The 16776-nt window shown below is 40.1% G+C and overlaps 1 protein-coding gene across 1 annotated transcript in view; it reads left to right on the forward strand.

Moving 5' to 3' along the window:
* Nucleotides 1-338: 338 nt before the first annotated feature.
* The window catches only part of TOX3 (TOX high mobility group box family member 3), a 270107-nt gene continuing 253669 nt past the window's right edge, over nucleotides 339-16776 (forward strand). The window contains exon 1 of the mRNA XM_030205144.1: nucleotides 339-440. Within this exon, the coding sequence (XP_030061004.1) occupies nucleotides 339-440 (102 nt within the window). The remainder of the gene's footprint in view (nucleotides 441-16776) is intronic.

Raw genomic sequence — 16776 nt, forward strand, 5'->3', positions numbered from 1 at the left:
TAGCTGGATTCCTCTTTTGCTCTGCCTCACTCTTTCTTTCTCCGCTTTCCCCTTTTTTTTGTTTTCTTCTTCTTCTCCCCGCACTGATCCTTTTCTGAATGAGATTTTCTACTGGTTTTAAACCTTGTGTCCCCTCTCCCCCCCTTTTTGGTCCCGATCTCCTCAGCCTGCTCCAACAGAAACCTTAGTGAAAGAGATCGAATGCGGATCTGTTAAAAAAAAAAAAAAAAGAGCATAGAGATTTTGTGAAGTTCAGCAGCATTTTATACCAAAAATTAAAAAGGAAAACTGAAGCAAACAAACAAAAACTTTTGCGTAATAAAAGCAAAACAAAAAACATGGATGTAAGATTTTACCCAGCTGCTGCTGGCAGCTCTCTTCCAGGGGACCCTTCCAATCTGGACTTTTCCCAGTGTTTGGGCTACTACAACTACAACAAGGTGAATATGAATTTTTCACTGTTTGTATTTCAAGTTCTGTTTCCATTGGGAGAGGTGAGGGATTGTTAAATGCGTGTAGGTTTTTAGTTGAAAGAATGTTGCAGTGTGTGAGACTTCTAAGCAGAAAACCAGATTAGAAATGTCACTTTCTGATGCATATGTACAATGCTGTGATTAGAGGTGGGGGAATAGCTCCTGAATTGTCCGATTACAAAGATTATCATTACATGTGTTTTACAGCCTGTACTTTTATGTTTATTTTCTTTGCCTTCAGAAAGTTTTCTCTGAATACAACTTTTTTTTTAACCAGAGGTTGCCTGAATGTACTGTTTATGCTAAGGTATAGGTCCGGCTCCTGCTGAAGGTATAGGTCCGGCTGAAAACTTTTGGGAGCCTTTATCACTGGAGAATAGACAAATATATATTTATTTATTTATTTGCCTGATCTGAACTTGTCTCTCCAAAGTCTTCACTAAATTATAGATTCTAATTACTAAGCAAAAGTTTGGTAGGGGAAACAAAATTGGTATGTGACACGAGCTATCAAGGAAGTTGTTGCTTTGTGCATAACAATAGACACTTTAGCAGTCTCCCCAACATATCTATCTTACTCTCTCTCCTTTGGCTTCTGACACCAAAAACTCCACTACATTTTTAAGGTGTTTGTGTGTGGGGTTTTTTTTTTCCTTCAAAGTACAGGGGGATGCTTCTATAATGGGTTTTGAAATAAACTGTGATGTTTTCACCTGCTATCTTTGGTAATTTAGGGGTCCTTTTACTAAGTGGCGGTGAAAAGTGGCCTTAGCGTGCGGGGAAAAAGCCACATAAGGGTGCGCTAAGGCCACTTTTTTTTTACCGCAGCCAGAGAATGGCCGATTTTCTATTTTCTCAATTAATGGCTACGTGTTAAATATGCCAATAGAGCATGGCCATGAACAAAATTAGCATGTGAGTACTTACCGCCGCCCATTTTGTAGGCGCTAAGGACTCACGTGCTAATCTTTAATCAGCATGCAGTAATATAGATGTGCTAACTGATTAGCGCAGAAATGAGCGCACTCTGCCCCCGACACATCCCCCCTCCACAGAAAAAAATTAAAAAATATATTTTGCATGCGCTTGGTGCATGCAAATGTCAAATTTACCACAGGAAGCCTGATTGCATCCTACGGTAAATTCTTTTAAGCTGTGTTAGGTGCGCATTAGTATATTACACAGTTTAGTAAAAGGGCCCCTTAAAGCTGTATGCATACTTCACTTTAGCTGGCAGTTGTGTTTGTAATGTCAGTAAGTTAAAGAAGCTTATTTCAGGTATTTTAAGACACATTCTATTTTGGTTCATAGTCTTAAAAGAAAAAAAAAAAGCAAGAAACACAATGTTCACCTGTAGCAAATGACTCATGGTTTGTGTGCCAAAAGGCACAGTAAACAAATAAAAATAAGCGTGTGTCTACTTAAAACTTTTTTTTATAAATTTTGATTTTTTTTTCTGCTTACACTTTACATCTATAATCTTTTAAAGCAAGTACATTCATGCAGTCTTTATACCATTCCCATTTACCTCCTGGGACAAGATGGAATTAGCCTAGAAGAACATGATATTTGCCGCAAAGCATATTTTTGCGCTGTTCCCAAGTAGAGTAGCCTAGTGGTTAGTGCAGTGGACTTTGATCCTGGGGAGCTGGGTTCAATTCCCACTGAAGCTCTTTGTGACTCTGGGCAAGTCACTTAACCCTCCACTGCCCCAGGTACAAATAAATACCTGTATATACTATATAAAACACTTTGAATATAGTTGCAAAAACCACAGAAAGGCAGTATATCAATTCCCTTTCCCTTTAGATCTGTTGAGGCTTTTTCTTGGCCTGTTAAATGTATGTGGACAGTAAAATGACACGGTAGCAATGACACAGGGTTTCAGCCTGCTTATTAGAGGAAAGTGAAGTATTCAAGAAGCTAACTGGATGTTATATAAGTTCGCCAATGTTTCTTGGTTGAGGCCACCCCTAGCCATATGGCCCCACTCATTCTCAAAATCACTAAAGGAATAATTTCTAAAGCAGTGGTTTTATGGGATTTAGGTAATGGTGCAATTTATGCATCTTATTACTTATTAACTACCTGATCATTTTTAACCATACTCTTAATAGTTGAAGTAGGTAGCACTCTTGCTTAATATTCTTCATTTTTTGGTATGCTAGCATTGCTATCTAGTCCTGATTTAAAATACAGCAAATTAGATTATCTTGAGAGCCTTTTTACTAGCAGAATTTGGCCACAAATCACCAAGCCCGAAGTGCTATATAAATGCTGTTTGCTGCTTTATATTCATGAGAGGCCCAGTGCTAGAAAGCAGGGGTAGTTAACAGAATAGGACTGAGGAATATTTAAGGGCTTCAGCCAAGGATCCAAAAATGTTACTAATCCAATCTAGAAAAGAATGAAGTTGACATAGACCAAAATTTTGTTATGATTTTGTTTTTTAGAACCGTTCTAAATCAAGTGATTTTGTTTATTGACATTAGTTTAGCAGGATAATTTTTAAAAAGAGATTTTCTTTCCCTTGCACGAGACTGGATTATTTTCTGCTCCAGTATTGGTGTCATGCTTGATTGTTTGTCCTTTGGCATCTGTAAAGTAGCCACTGCTTTAAACTTACTTTAGGGTGATAAGAGTAAGAGCTGCTGAGATTCAGAAGCAGAATGCCAGCTATTCTATTTATCAGGCAGTGTATATTTTGATGACTTTGTTGGACATGAGCAGTGCACTCTTACTTTGGGGTGGATTCACAGAAGGTGAATGGGAGCTGAATATAGGATTTTCCAGAGTGTCTGCTGTAATGAATGGAGACATATGGCTATGATTCAATGTTTGCAAACTCAGTTATTATAAGGGCCTTAAAGATACTGGGAGCAAGGAGGTGGAGCCTGCCTATGCTGTTCTTTCCATTGTCAGGCTTCTCTACTTCTGTTTCTGCTGTCAAATGGTAATTCACCCTTTAGATGTATTGTTTTTGTCAGGTTTGGAACAGGAGTAAGGATGACTTGCCTTCCTTTTGCCTGCACAGCTCTTCATGTTTCTTATGCTTTTCTGAGCAGGGACCGTCCTTAGTTATTAATTTGTACAGCGCTGCGTAACCCTAGTAGCGCTCTAGAAATGTTAATTAGTAGTACTTATGGAAGGTAAAATTTGTTATTTTTTTCTTCTTGTGGAAAATGGAATGGAATTGACTTGGAATTGACTTGCAAAATAAGTCCTATTTGAAACCATTTTTGGTTTCTTAGGGGAAACACCATGATGGCCACAGTATATTGTGGTACCACTCTGAAAGAATTTCAGCATTCCACAGTTTTGTTTGTAAGTGGTGCAAATAGCATTAATCATATATACAACTTTGTGAAAGCATAGAGAATAAGAGTCCTTTTAATGCTGTACTGTTTCTGAATCTGTGGAAATTGTCAGCATTGTATATTTATGGCCTGTTGTCTATTGAAGTGTTCTGGGTTCTGTCATACCAGAAACTTTCCTGCTTCTAATGACAACAGCACAATATATTTGGTTTGTACTAGCCTCATTGTGGGGAAGATAAACTATCACACACCAAGTCCCTGTTTACTGGTTACCTAAACAGAAGTCAACCTTTTTACTTAAAATATATTCAGCACCCAATCCAAACTACTTGCCATGATCATCCAACAAAGCTTGGATGACACAACAGGCTGCTAACACATCCTTAGCGACTATCAATGACCCTGGTCTCAGTACAAGGCAGATTCACATGCAGACAGCACAAAAAATAATTTCTACTATACTGTAGTTCATATCTTTTAAGGACATACATAGTTTTTTCTCATCATATATATATATATATATGTACTCTTTAGATTCCTCACTATTGTATATATTCCATTTAGAAGGACATGTTTTTGGCATAACCATTATATTCCATTAGTAAAACACTCCTTTTCCTGAGTATCATAGTAAAATGTGCCTTCAGAGGTAATAGTCATTATTCAAAAGCACTTACATGGATGGCACATGTGCTGACCACACAGATTCTTACATTCTATGACTAGGAAAAGTCAAATTAATCTTTTCATTGTATAAGTCAGTAATCCTCAGATTCTATAAAAGACACCCAAATTTGGACAAGATCTGAGATTTGCATGCAACTAAATTGGGTAATGAGCCAATTAACAGCAATAATTGGGCGCTAAAAATCAATGATTGATTTTAATGGGCACCGATTTGAATTTGGGTGTGCATCCTAATACTACTACTACTTATCACTTCTATAGAACTACAAGGCATACGCAGCGCTGTACACCATACATGAAAAGTCAGTCCCTGCTCAACGAGCTCACAATCTAAATAGGACAGGCAAACAGAACAACTAAAGAGATGGGGATAAAGGGTACAGGGCAAGTGAGTAGTGGTTAGGAGTCAAAAGCAGCATTAAAGAGGTGGGCTTTTAGCCTGGATTTGAAAACGGCCAAAGACGGGGCTAGACGTACAGGCTCGGGAAGTCTATTCCAGGCGTGAGGTGCAGCAAAATAAAAGGAACGGAGTGTGGAATTAGCAGTAGAGGAGAAGGGGACAGACAAGCGAGATTTATCCACAGAACAGAGTACCCGAGGGGGGGGCGTAGGGAGAGACAAGAGTGGAGAGGTACTGGGGAGTGGTAGAGTGAATGCACTTATATAATATTGTGCACCCAAATCCCATAGCATGCAACCCAAAAGGTGGCATGGCCATGGGCAGGTCAAAGGCATTCCAGAAACTTGCACGCAGTATTATAAAATATGACAGATGTGTGCCTAAATTTGGGCACCAGTAATTTCACCTAGTTTCAGCAGGTGTAAATGCGGCTTTCCGGAGTGATTTTTGGATCGTAGAACAGCAGCGGCTGATTCAAACATGGGCAAAGCAATTTAAAAGGCAAAGTGATTTACACAGCAAAGGACTCTGTAATCTTCGAATTCAAGTTTCCTTTATATCAAATTAGGCTTGACAGGCTTGTTGACCCCTGAGGCAGACTCTCATGTTGAAACACAGCCGTGTTGGGTCATTCTATGTGATTGCTACAATAAAGGTCTTTGAATATCTGATATACTCTTGGTATTCACCTCACTCTTTTGTTTGGTGTTTACTTTTCTGTGAGGATTGTTTCCTTCCTCCTCCTTTTTTCCTCCTGATCTTCGTTGAAAGAACAGTTATACTGATCTGACCAGTCAGTGTAATAAGGTGCCAACATGATGTGTTACTCCATGCACCAACAAAGTATACAAAAGGAGTGGAGTCCATTATGCAGAGGTGCAACTAAAGAAGATTTTCAAGTAGCAGGGGTATCCTAAAAGGTATAGGAGTCCCCATAACATAGTTGTGGGGTCCCAGGAAATGTTTTAGTAGCCTTGGTCTAAGTACAGAAAGAGGGAGACACTACGAAAAGTGCTGCGTTATGCTCTCCAATCTGTATCTACATGAGCATGGAATTGAGGGCAGCTGTAGAAAAAGAGAAAAAAGAGGTTCTTCAGGCATTCCCTGGTGTTCTTTGCCACATTTGGAAAAAGGTTTAAAATCTACATCTTCCTTTCAGTTTTGCCTCTTGATCTGGAACCATCCTGCAGATGGTAATTGGCAGGTCATACTGCAATTCCACGGACTCTGGTTCTATGTAAATCTTGTTGGCAAGGTTTGCAATAAAGCTGTGTTATGCTGTTCCTTCTATGCTGTTTCTGTGTTTCACGTGCTAGTCAAATGATGTTCCGTCATCTAGTTTATGGCTGCCTTTATTAGTATCACGTTCCTTATGTATGGTATGTAACCTGGCTTCATGTTGAGCCCGGTGATTCTGTTGAAGTTATTAAAGAGCTTAACTATTCATATTTTTGCTGTAGTTGAGCCCACAAGTGTACAGCATGACTCCATAAGAATAGCCATACTGGGTTAGTCCATCTTGCCCAGTATCCTGTTTCCAACAGTGGCCAATCCAGGTCACAAGTACCTTGGAGAAACCCAAATAGTAGCAACATTCCATGCTACCAATTCCAGTGTAAGCAGTGGTTTCCCCCATGTCTGTTTAAATAGCAGACTATGGACTTGTCCTCCAAGATCTTGTCAAAACCTTTTTTTAAATCCAGATACGCTAGCTGCTGTTACTACATCTTCCAGCAAAGAGTTACATAGCTTAACTATTTGTTGAGTGAAAGAATATTTCCTCCTATTTGTTTTCAAAATATTTCCAGGTAACTTCATTGAGTGTCCCTTAGTCCCTATACTTTATGAAAGAGTAAAAAATCAATTTAGTTTTACCCAGTGGCCATGGGAGGGGCTTGAGCAGATCAGGGCATTCCTAGAAATTGTGCACTGTTTTATAGAATATGGCAGATCCATGCCTAATTTAGCTACAATGATTTATACCAGGTTTCATTTGGTGTACATCCTCATGCCCAAAAGTGGGCACAGATCCTGGCGCTAAGCACTATTTTATAAATGGTGCCAAATGTGGGCACCGTTTATAGAATAGCTCTTAGTGCTCATTTTTTGGGCACCCAATTTTGGGCACCATTTACAGAATTCAGTCCAAATTGCATTTCTAGTAAATTAGAGAAATATTTGAGAATTTCAAAGGAAGATGTTCTAGTTGTGATGCAGCAGCCTGTTCTGACCCCGTCTTGTGCTGATGGTATTCTTCCTTAAGAACCATTATTGCAAATAAGCCTTTCTAGTCTATAATTTCCTAAGGATTGTTAGTGTGCAGCCATGGTTCTCTCTTCGGACACACAATTGCTTTCATAATGCTGTGCCTGACTAGGCCTTCAAATAGCTCAACCAGAGAGGTGTCACTAATTCACATGGTCAATTTGATCTCGATAAGTGAACTACAACTATCAACATATAACATTAATAGTTCTCAGATCTATATTTATAATTTTTGTGGACCATCAGAAGTTGGGTATATGAAGCAAGAGTAATGTCTTCTACCAATACCAATATTCGTCATAGGCCCATATTTTTCACACATTTTAAGTTTTTACAATTTCCAGGATATATAAAAAAAACTGTGTTTTAATAGTTAATTATCACTTATCTCTTGCTTTTACTAAAATTCTGTCTTCATTATGTTCCCAAAGGGGTATATTTTCAGCACATTTTCTTCTCTATATGTTCACAGAAGATAAAACCCCTCAACCAGAACGGTACATTTAAACAAATGCTTCATAAAGGTCTCTTTGTGACTCTTACCACCCTGTTCACTAAGCCACGCGACAATGTCAACACAGCCCATTCAAAGTGAATGGGCTGCATCAGCATTTGCACACAGCAGCTGCTAGCGTGGCTTAGTAAACGGGGGGGGGGGGGGGGGGGGGGGGGTTAATGTAGAACCTACCATCATACAGCTTTAATGTGGATTATTCTTCCCAATGTGTATCACTTTGCACTTGCACACATTAAATTTCATCTGTCATTTAGAAGTCCAGTCTTCCAGCCTTCTAAGCACCTTATACAATTTCACACAGTCCACATGTGATTTATCAACTTGGAATAGTTTTTGTGTCATCTGCAAATTTGATCACTTCAGTCATCATTGCCATTTCCAGATCATTTATAAATGTTTAAGAAAAAAAAAAAGAACCGGTCCCAGTACAGATACTTGCGGCACCCCTATTGAGAGAATTAGCCATTTAATCCTACTCTATTTTCTAACTTTAAACCAGTTGCCATTCTACAACAGAACAGTACCACCTACCCCATGGCTTTTTACATTTTCTCAGGAGCCTCATGAAGTACTTTGTCAAAAGTTTTCTGAAAGTCTTGATACACTACATTAGCTGGTTTCCCTTTATTGACAAGTTTTTTCATACCTTAAAAAAAAATGTAGCAGATTGATGAGGTAAGACATCGTTGCTGAATCAGTATTGACTCTGAACCATTAAACCATGTTTGTGTTTCATAATTTTGGTCTTTATTTAGATTTTGCTCACACCTTTTTCAGTAGTAGCTCAAGGTGAGTTACATTCAGGTACACTGGATATTTCTCTGTCCCAGGAGGGCTCACAATCTAAGTTTGTACCTGAGGCAATGGAGGGTTAAGTGACTTGCCCAAGATGACAAGGAGCAGTAGTGGCATTTGAACTGGCCACGTCTGGATTGTAAGACTGGTACTCTAACCACTAGGCCACTCCTCCACTTTTTTGCCTGGAGCTGGTTTAGTGGTTCGTAGTTTGCATGTACTAAGTCGCCATTGTGGGTATCCGGAAAACCCAACTGGCTTGTGGGATCCCCAGAACAGGTCTGAAATAAGAAGACTCAATAAATATGGATCTTCTTTTATCTTTACCAGTAAGTATTTGGTGATGCAGCAAAATTTCAATTGTAGTGCAGTTTTGTAATGGTAGTTCCTGGTTTTGTGCTTACCAGGCAATAATTGGATGTATTTTTCTAGTTCCTGAATGTTTTCCTCTTAGATAAGCACTTGACATCTCCAGCGGCATGAGTCATGGGGGATGGCACCCCCACTGCCAGAGTCTCTTCCATGCTTTCTATTCCTGAAAAATTTATGAAACTTGTGAACTTATATTTCAGTTTTTTGTTCTGGTTTCTGTACCTCATTGTTGAGAATTGTAAGGGGAGGCAAACGTTTTAAGTCTTAAGAAAAATCAGTTCAAGCCTGAATAAATATGGTCCTATTGAACAGTAACAAAGCTGGTGCAAAGTACAAAAAAAAAAAAAGTTAAAATCTGATTTTTCATTGCTTGCCCCTCTACATCCACCCCAGAAACGCAACTCAACTCAAATCCAGAGGGTTTCTTTATGCTTTGTGAATAGCATTTAAAGTGTTGCATGGGATATGGACCACTATTTTGAAGAATAATTTGAAAGTTTGTACATCTACAAGAGTTGCATTCCCAGTACATTCATAAGGGCCTTCCTTCGATGTAAGAATTTAGGTTAATGAAAACTCAGACTCAGTGTTTTGTGGCTGTAGCCCCCGCCTTTGAGAATAAACTTCCAAAGGTAGTAAAGTAAATCTTAATATCTTCTTAGCATATAGCATGCACCTTATAAGCTTCAGTAAAAAGGGCCCTTAATTAGACATGACTGTATTTATGACAAGAATTAGATTGTGCTGTATATAGTTCCTTGTTAAATCAACTGAAAATCTTTCATGTTTAATCAACTATTTGTACCAAGTGAAGAAAAGGTAGAAATAATTAAAGAAGCTGAACTGCTTGCTACCAGTTTCTACAGATTGTTATATATATTGGAAACTGTATATTGATGTCAGTAATTTGGCCAAGAAAACATGACAAAGTTGCATAGAGGGCATTTTCGAAAGGGAAGTCCAAGTTGCGATTTGGACGTCCTTGCAAAATGGCGAAATCCAGGGACGGGGAAACCTGTATTTTCGAAACAAGATGGATGTCCATCTTTCGTTTCGAAAATACCATCAGAGACATCCAAATCCTTAAATTTGGACGTCCTTAGACATGGACGTTTCTGACGTTCCGTGATTTTCAAAACCAAAGACGTCCATGTCAAAAATGTCCTAATGCAAGCCATTTGGGCGTGGGAGGAGCCAGCATTTGTAGTGCACTCGTCCCCCTGACATGCCAGGACACGAACCGGGCAGCCTAGGGGGCGCTGCAATGGACTTTATAAAATGCTCCCAGGAACATAACTCCCTTACCATGTGTGGTGAGCCCCCCAAAACCCACAACTGTACACCACTACGATAGCCCTTACGGGTGAAGGGGACACCTCTATATTGGTGTGGTGGGTTTTGGAGGGCTCGCTGTTTCCTCCACAAATGTAACAGGTGGGGGGGTATGGGCCTGGGTCTGCCTGTCTGTAGTACCCACTAAAACTGCTCCAGGGACCTGCGTGCACTGTCATGGACCTGAGTATGACATCTAAGGCTGGCATAGAGGCTGACACAACATATTTTTACAGATGTTTTTTGAGGGTGGGAGGGGGTTAGTGACCACTGGGGGAGTAACGGGAGGTCATCCCCGATTCTGTCCGGTGGTCATTTCGGGCACCTTTTTGTGCCTTATTCGTAAGAAAAACAGATCTGGGTAAAAATGTCCAAGTGTTCGTCAGGGACGTCCTTGTTTTTTTTTATTATGGGTCAAAGACGTCCAAGTGTTAGGCACGCCCAAGTCCCGCCTTTGCTATGCCTCCGACACGCTCCCTTGAACTTTGGATGTCCTTGCGATGGACTGCAGTTGGAGACGTCCAAAATCGGGTTTTGATTATACCAATTTGGACGTCCCTGGGAGAAGGACGTTCATCTTCCAATTTATGCCAAAAGATGGACATCCTTCTCTTTCGAAAATGAGCCCAATAGCAATCTATGGAATTTTATAAGTCTAAGTGCTTTGAAAATTAGCCCCATAGTAAGGTAAGTAAGTTAATTTTTCTTCCTGCCAGTACTTGAGGGTACCTAATACCTATACCTTTTTTTCCCCTTGTACCATTCCTAGATATGTTTTTTTAAAATTATTATTATTATTATTATTATTATTTTTGTTTTATTAGCTTTAATATACCACCTTTTGGTAAATGTCGAGGGGAGTGGCTGGAACAGAGAATATAGTAATTCTTATCTGCTCTCTATCTGCTCCAGTCTCATCCTTCCTTTTCAGGAGGCTGCTGCCGAGGAGCTGGGTGGAGCAGGAAGTAGAGGACTGTTCTCTACTGGGTACTGGCTAATGGAGCTGGGGCTCCAGCTCTGTGTGCTGTGACCAAGGAAAATACAGAACTAGAATCTGGTTATTGTTCATACTATAACCATTCTATACACTGTAATTTTAATTACGGTTAGCATTATTAGGTATGTTTTTTCTAGCACACAGAATAGCACATAAGAATTACCATACTGGGTCAGACCACAGATTCATCAGGCCCAATATCTTGTTTCACCAGTAGCCATTCTAGGTCACAAGTGAATGGCAGGATGCCAAAAAGTAGCTGTAGATTCCATGTTGCTTTCTGCCAGCAATAAGCAGTGGCTTTCCCCAACTCTATTTTGGTAATGATTTATGGACTTTTCCTCCAGCAACTTGCCTGTATCTCTTTTTAAAGCAGCTAAATTAATTGCTTTTACCACATCCTCCAGGAATGAATCCCAGGGCTTAATTGTGCCAGTGAGAGGAGAGAGAGAGTCACTCCAGCAGGGGAAGTGATACTTTTTTCCTCATGTCTCGACAGTGGCAGAGGAGGCACTAGTAGGCAAGAGTGCCACTCGCATGCCTCCTGTCAGCATGTGAGAAGGGAGAGTATTATGCCATAACTGAGCTTTGCAGTGGGTTGTAGGAGGAGGAGGAGCTACTGTGTGGGTCTTATTGCCTCTTTTTTGGAACAGTATGTTTTGTACTTTGTTTTTTATCCTGGTCACTCTCTCTTTTCAAAACTCTACTTTTGGGTTGTAAATTTAAATGGAATGCACTTGCTTTTGATATTCTGATTAAATTGGTGTGCTGTTTTACAGAGCTTCTTTATGTACTTGATACCATTGAGAGCCAATCAGGATAGTGCTTTTCAAAAGTTTAAATAATGGTATTTTCTTAAAAGCCAAATGAAAATGGAGAGTTGGTTCCTAATTATTTTTCTTTGCTTTAACCGCTAATTACATTCTTTAACAAAGTCTTTAAACTACTGATTAGACCAACTTTGTTTCTATTCATCTAACACAGCCTTACTAATAGGAGATTTCTGGTAATACAGAGCAGCATTTAATTAATATATGCTAAAAAAAATTGTGGCTGGTTAGCTGTACAAGTAACTATGAGAAAATGAGATAACAAGGGTGATGTGGGTTTCTCCAGTTTACAAGAAAATAATTACTGGCGTAGTTCCTGAAATATCTGTTTCAAGAAAGTTCTATTTGTATCATATCTTCAGTAGCCATCCTGCTTTCGCACTATTGTTTCCTTTCAGAGAGTGCAGGGTACCCCCTCCTCCCTTTTCCTGTCCTAAGACCTGACCGAATTATTACTTTTTAGCCTGTATTACTGATGTGATAATTACTAGGTTGCTGAAGGAAATACCTCTCCAATTTCTCTGTTATTACACTTCTGAGGGTTGTACAGTCCCTGATGTAGATGTTTGGCTCTAAAGCTTAGGATCCAACTTTAAAAATTATTGGTGTAAAACCCAACAGAAATTCTCTCTTCCTGAACACAGTTTGTGTTCAATGATGAGGGTGCTCAAGCATGAAAAACAAAAGGAAGGTGGGAAATGGACCAGGCTGACCAAGCACCCACAGATCTGGCTCCTATGCTCTAAAGAAATACTACTGCTACTATGCTAAAAGAATATTATAGCTTACCAGTTCAATTATTCTGATATCCTGTTACTTTCAGTTTGTTTGATATCTCTTTTCCCCTTATGACATCACACTGCTGCATTTTTTGTGACGTTAGGGTTGTATACTAGAATTCTTATGGTCCATCATGAAGCATAAGGTCAATTTTCAAATGGCTCTTAGATGTTCAACATTGTGCCAGATGTTTAAATGCTGCTTGAGTTTCATTTTCAGTGGACCCATATGTATAAAACTAAGCACATACTCCAGTGTATGCCCATTTTTCTACCATGCAAACATGGGTGTGGCATTCTGGGGCAGGGCCCACTCTGTGCGTATTATAGACACCTAGTTGCAGATATTGAGTGCCTATATGCATTGTTCCCACTAAACTGAGTGGGAGTTCTCCACCTACAGACCTGCCAGTGGATGGCACTGTTTTTATCACATTTTCAATAGCGAGCTCTGCTGGACTCCAGAGAACCTGCCTGTCCCTAGGGATGGAAAACACAATATTGAATCACTATCACCCACTGGCAGCAATGCAGTTCGTGGAGTCCTACTCAGCTTGCAGGATACAGTGCCTACGTGTCTAGCGTATACTTTTGAGTAGGACATGCCAAAACCAGATATATCCTTGCACACACAGCCCAATCATATATGCTAGACTAGTGATTCTTGGTCCAGTCCTTGGAACACACTTAGCTAGTCATGTTTTCAGAATATTTATAGTTCATCTCCATAAGATAAATTTGCATGCACTATGTCCATTATATGCAAATAATATCTCATGCATATTTTGTGAACAACTTAACAAAACGTGGGTAAATAAATTTCAATATAGTTGTACTTTTTACATATAATATATTACCACAACTATGAATGTTTGGGTCTGGGAATCTGTGGACATGGTCTCAAGTTCCAGCACTGTTGTTCTGGCTTTATCGTGATATTCAAGGTTGTGACATCCTACTGCATATGACACTAAGGGGATTGTCTTATTTTTGTAAGTAGACTCAACTGATCAACTGTTCTGGAGTGGAGGAGTGGCCTAGTGGTTAGGGTGGTGTACTTTGGTCCTGAGGAACTGAGTTTGATTCCCACTTCAGGCACAGGCAGCTCCTTGTGACTCGGGGCAAGTCACTTAACCCTCCATTGCCCCATGTAAGCCGCATTGAGCCTGCCATGAGTGGGAAAGCGCAGGGTACAAATGTAACAAAAAAAAAAAAACATAGTGATTCAACAGTTCAAGTAGATTTGTTCCTCATATGGATCACAGAGTACGTTCCGGATATGTAATCCTCGCACTGGGTCAACATGGTGCAGAGTAATGTGGACTTTTTATTTGAACCAATTGTTGGAGGACTGTTGAGATAAGTACATTTTCTTCTTCATGATTTGTATCAATCCCATCTAGTACAGGGTTGTGGATAGTATTTGTTACAATCTATAGAACATTGGCGATATATGTTTAGGTCATGTGGAAAGCAGCACTATAATAATGTAATTTTATATTTTCATAATATGTTAATATATAATTTGAAGTCTGTAATAAATATTTTGGAACACTCATAGTTGTGGTAGTATATGCATATTTAGTGTGGATATCCTGCAAACCTGATTGGCAGGGTGAGAACTCCTGTGCTAGATCTATAGGCACCCAATATCTGCACCTGTATGTCTAGAGTTGGTGTGTAAGTATGTGTGTAGATTAGGGAATATTTTCAGCAGTACACTCGATCCCCTGGATTCTGTAGAGTTCGCTCAAATTTGTGCATGATCCTGAGTTGTTAATTCTCAATAATTGGCTACTAACAATTATTGGCATTAGCTGGCACTAATTGTGAACACAACTGCTTATGTGTGATTCTATAAGAAAAACTGCACTTAAATTCTCTTGCATGCAACCCAGAAGTGGGCATGGCCATGGGAGGAGCATGGGCAGGTCATGAGCATTCTCAAAAGTTAAGCACAGTGTTACAGAATTGGGGGATGCAGGCTCAACTTGTGCAACACAAGTTACACCTGATTTCAGCAGGTGTAAGTTCTTGTGCCTAATTTTAGTCACAGGAATCAGTGCTACACGCTATCCTATAAAGGACGTTCATCCCAGAGGAGCTCAGTACTCTTATTTCTGAGGCACTGGCGGTGCTTTCCATTGAGGGGCCTTCTGCTTCAGCTTCATGAAGTTTGACAGGCTCTGAAGTGTCACCAAGTTAGATCCTGGTGGGTCTATGACCTCATTTAGATCGGATAAGGTGACAAGTGGAAGATGGCCTTCAATATAAGAGATGTCCATTCCGAGTAATGTTCTTGCTATTTTTGAAGCCTTCATTAATGATATTTTCTATATTCTCCTTTTGCAATATGTGATGGTCTACTTGATGATATCATGATCTTCTCTCCTGCCTTCAACCCATAGACAGCATATTTAGGAGTCTTGTTCCTGGCTGTGCCAGTGCCAGCTCTTTGCCAAACTGGAGAAATGTGCCTTATTTTGTTTTCTGAAATACATAGTCTCAGACTAAGGTTTTGAGATGGACTCCAGGATAGTTGCTGCTGCGGGAACAGAGGGTACAGGTGGGAGTGTAGGGAATAACAATTGAAGAATGGTAGGGTAGGGAGAGGAGCCAGAATGGAACGTCTCATGGGTGATGCATAAAATTTTAAACCATTCTTTGCTATTTGCTCAATATCCCTTCAGCCTTCCTTCTTTAGCTTCAACTATGGAAGCTTCTTTGGACAGTAATTCTGTTCAGCACCACCAGTATGTCTGGAAGCAGGTGACTAACACAAATTGGAGAGAAAGGTGGCACAACAAAAGAAGTTCACAGACAGGTACCAGAGTTGGTTTTATGATAGAGGGTGTGAAGACTTACACAACTTTTTTTTTGTTTCTAATGTCTGTGTTTAAATAGCTAACATGGAAAATGCCATCTTGAAGTGTGGAATGAGTGGGATTTTCACATTACAGTTGTCTGACACATCAGATAACACAGAGCAGTTACCATCTCAAGAGATGTAGCAAATTGCATTGTGAGCTACTTGCTGTACAGTACAAGTGCAAAAATCCAGGCTGCTCTGGGATGAGGTCAGTCTAGGTTTTCAGATGTTCAGGCAGTACTTTTAAAATTTGAATCTGGCATATGTCTCTCTTTTCCCTAAAGATGGGAGCCCAATGGAGGGGCCCAGCCCCCCCATGACTACTACTCCCCTCCCCTCCAATATGGTCCAGTGTCCCTCCCTCCCCTCCCAACCCTTCTCACATCTCTCTCTTATTCCTCCTGTGTTCAATACCTTTTCAGAAGTCTTCAATGCTGTAGCACCAGTGGCAGCCTTACTCACAGGTTGCATTCAGCCTGCACCAGGCCTGCCTTTCCATCTGACCCATCCCACCTTTTTGAAAACAGGAAGGGGTGGGGTGGGTCTGAAGGAATGACTCAGTGTAGGCCAGATGCACCCTATTAGTAAGGCTGCTGCTGCTGCAGCGCGGAAAACTTCTGAAAAGGTATTATACCCCAGAGGAGTGAGAGAGAGAGCCATGAGCAGGGCTGGAAGTGAAAGGAAAGATACTGGACTCTGTGTGTGTGTGTGTGGGGGGGGGGGGGGGGGCAGCAGGGAGAGAGAATCTATGTAGCACTCTGGATTCTCAGGTGGTATGGATTTTTGCCATCTAAATTTTTGGAATTCTACTGTAAATGCACAATAGCAGCTTGTTCTTTCCATCAAAAAATGTTCATAATGCCTCTAGCAGTTAATGCAGAGGTTATTTATCATTTTTTATTAACAGACAGAAACAAAAAAAAGGCAAAGATCTGTCACAGAAATGGCAAATCAAAAGAAAAAAAGCAGATCAAAAAAGACAAAAAAATAGAACAGGAGGGTAACAGAAGAAGTGGTTTATTACAAGTTACCCAACGTGGCCACGTTTCGCCCTCAGGCTGCGTCAGGGGTAAAAAAACTGGCTGCCAGTCAACATAGCATTGTGACATTTGCTGAGTAAGCTTGGGAAGCACTTATGTAAGG

Source organism: Microcaecilia unicolor, chromosome 5, assembly GCF_901765095.1.
Source record: "Microcaecilia unicolor chromosome 5, aMicUni1.1, whole genome shotgun sequence".
Classification (NCBI taxonomy): Eukaryota; Metazoa; Chordata; class Amphibia; order Gymnophiona; family Siphonopidae; genus Microcaecilia; species Microcaecilia unicolor.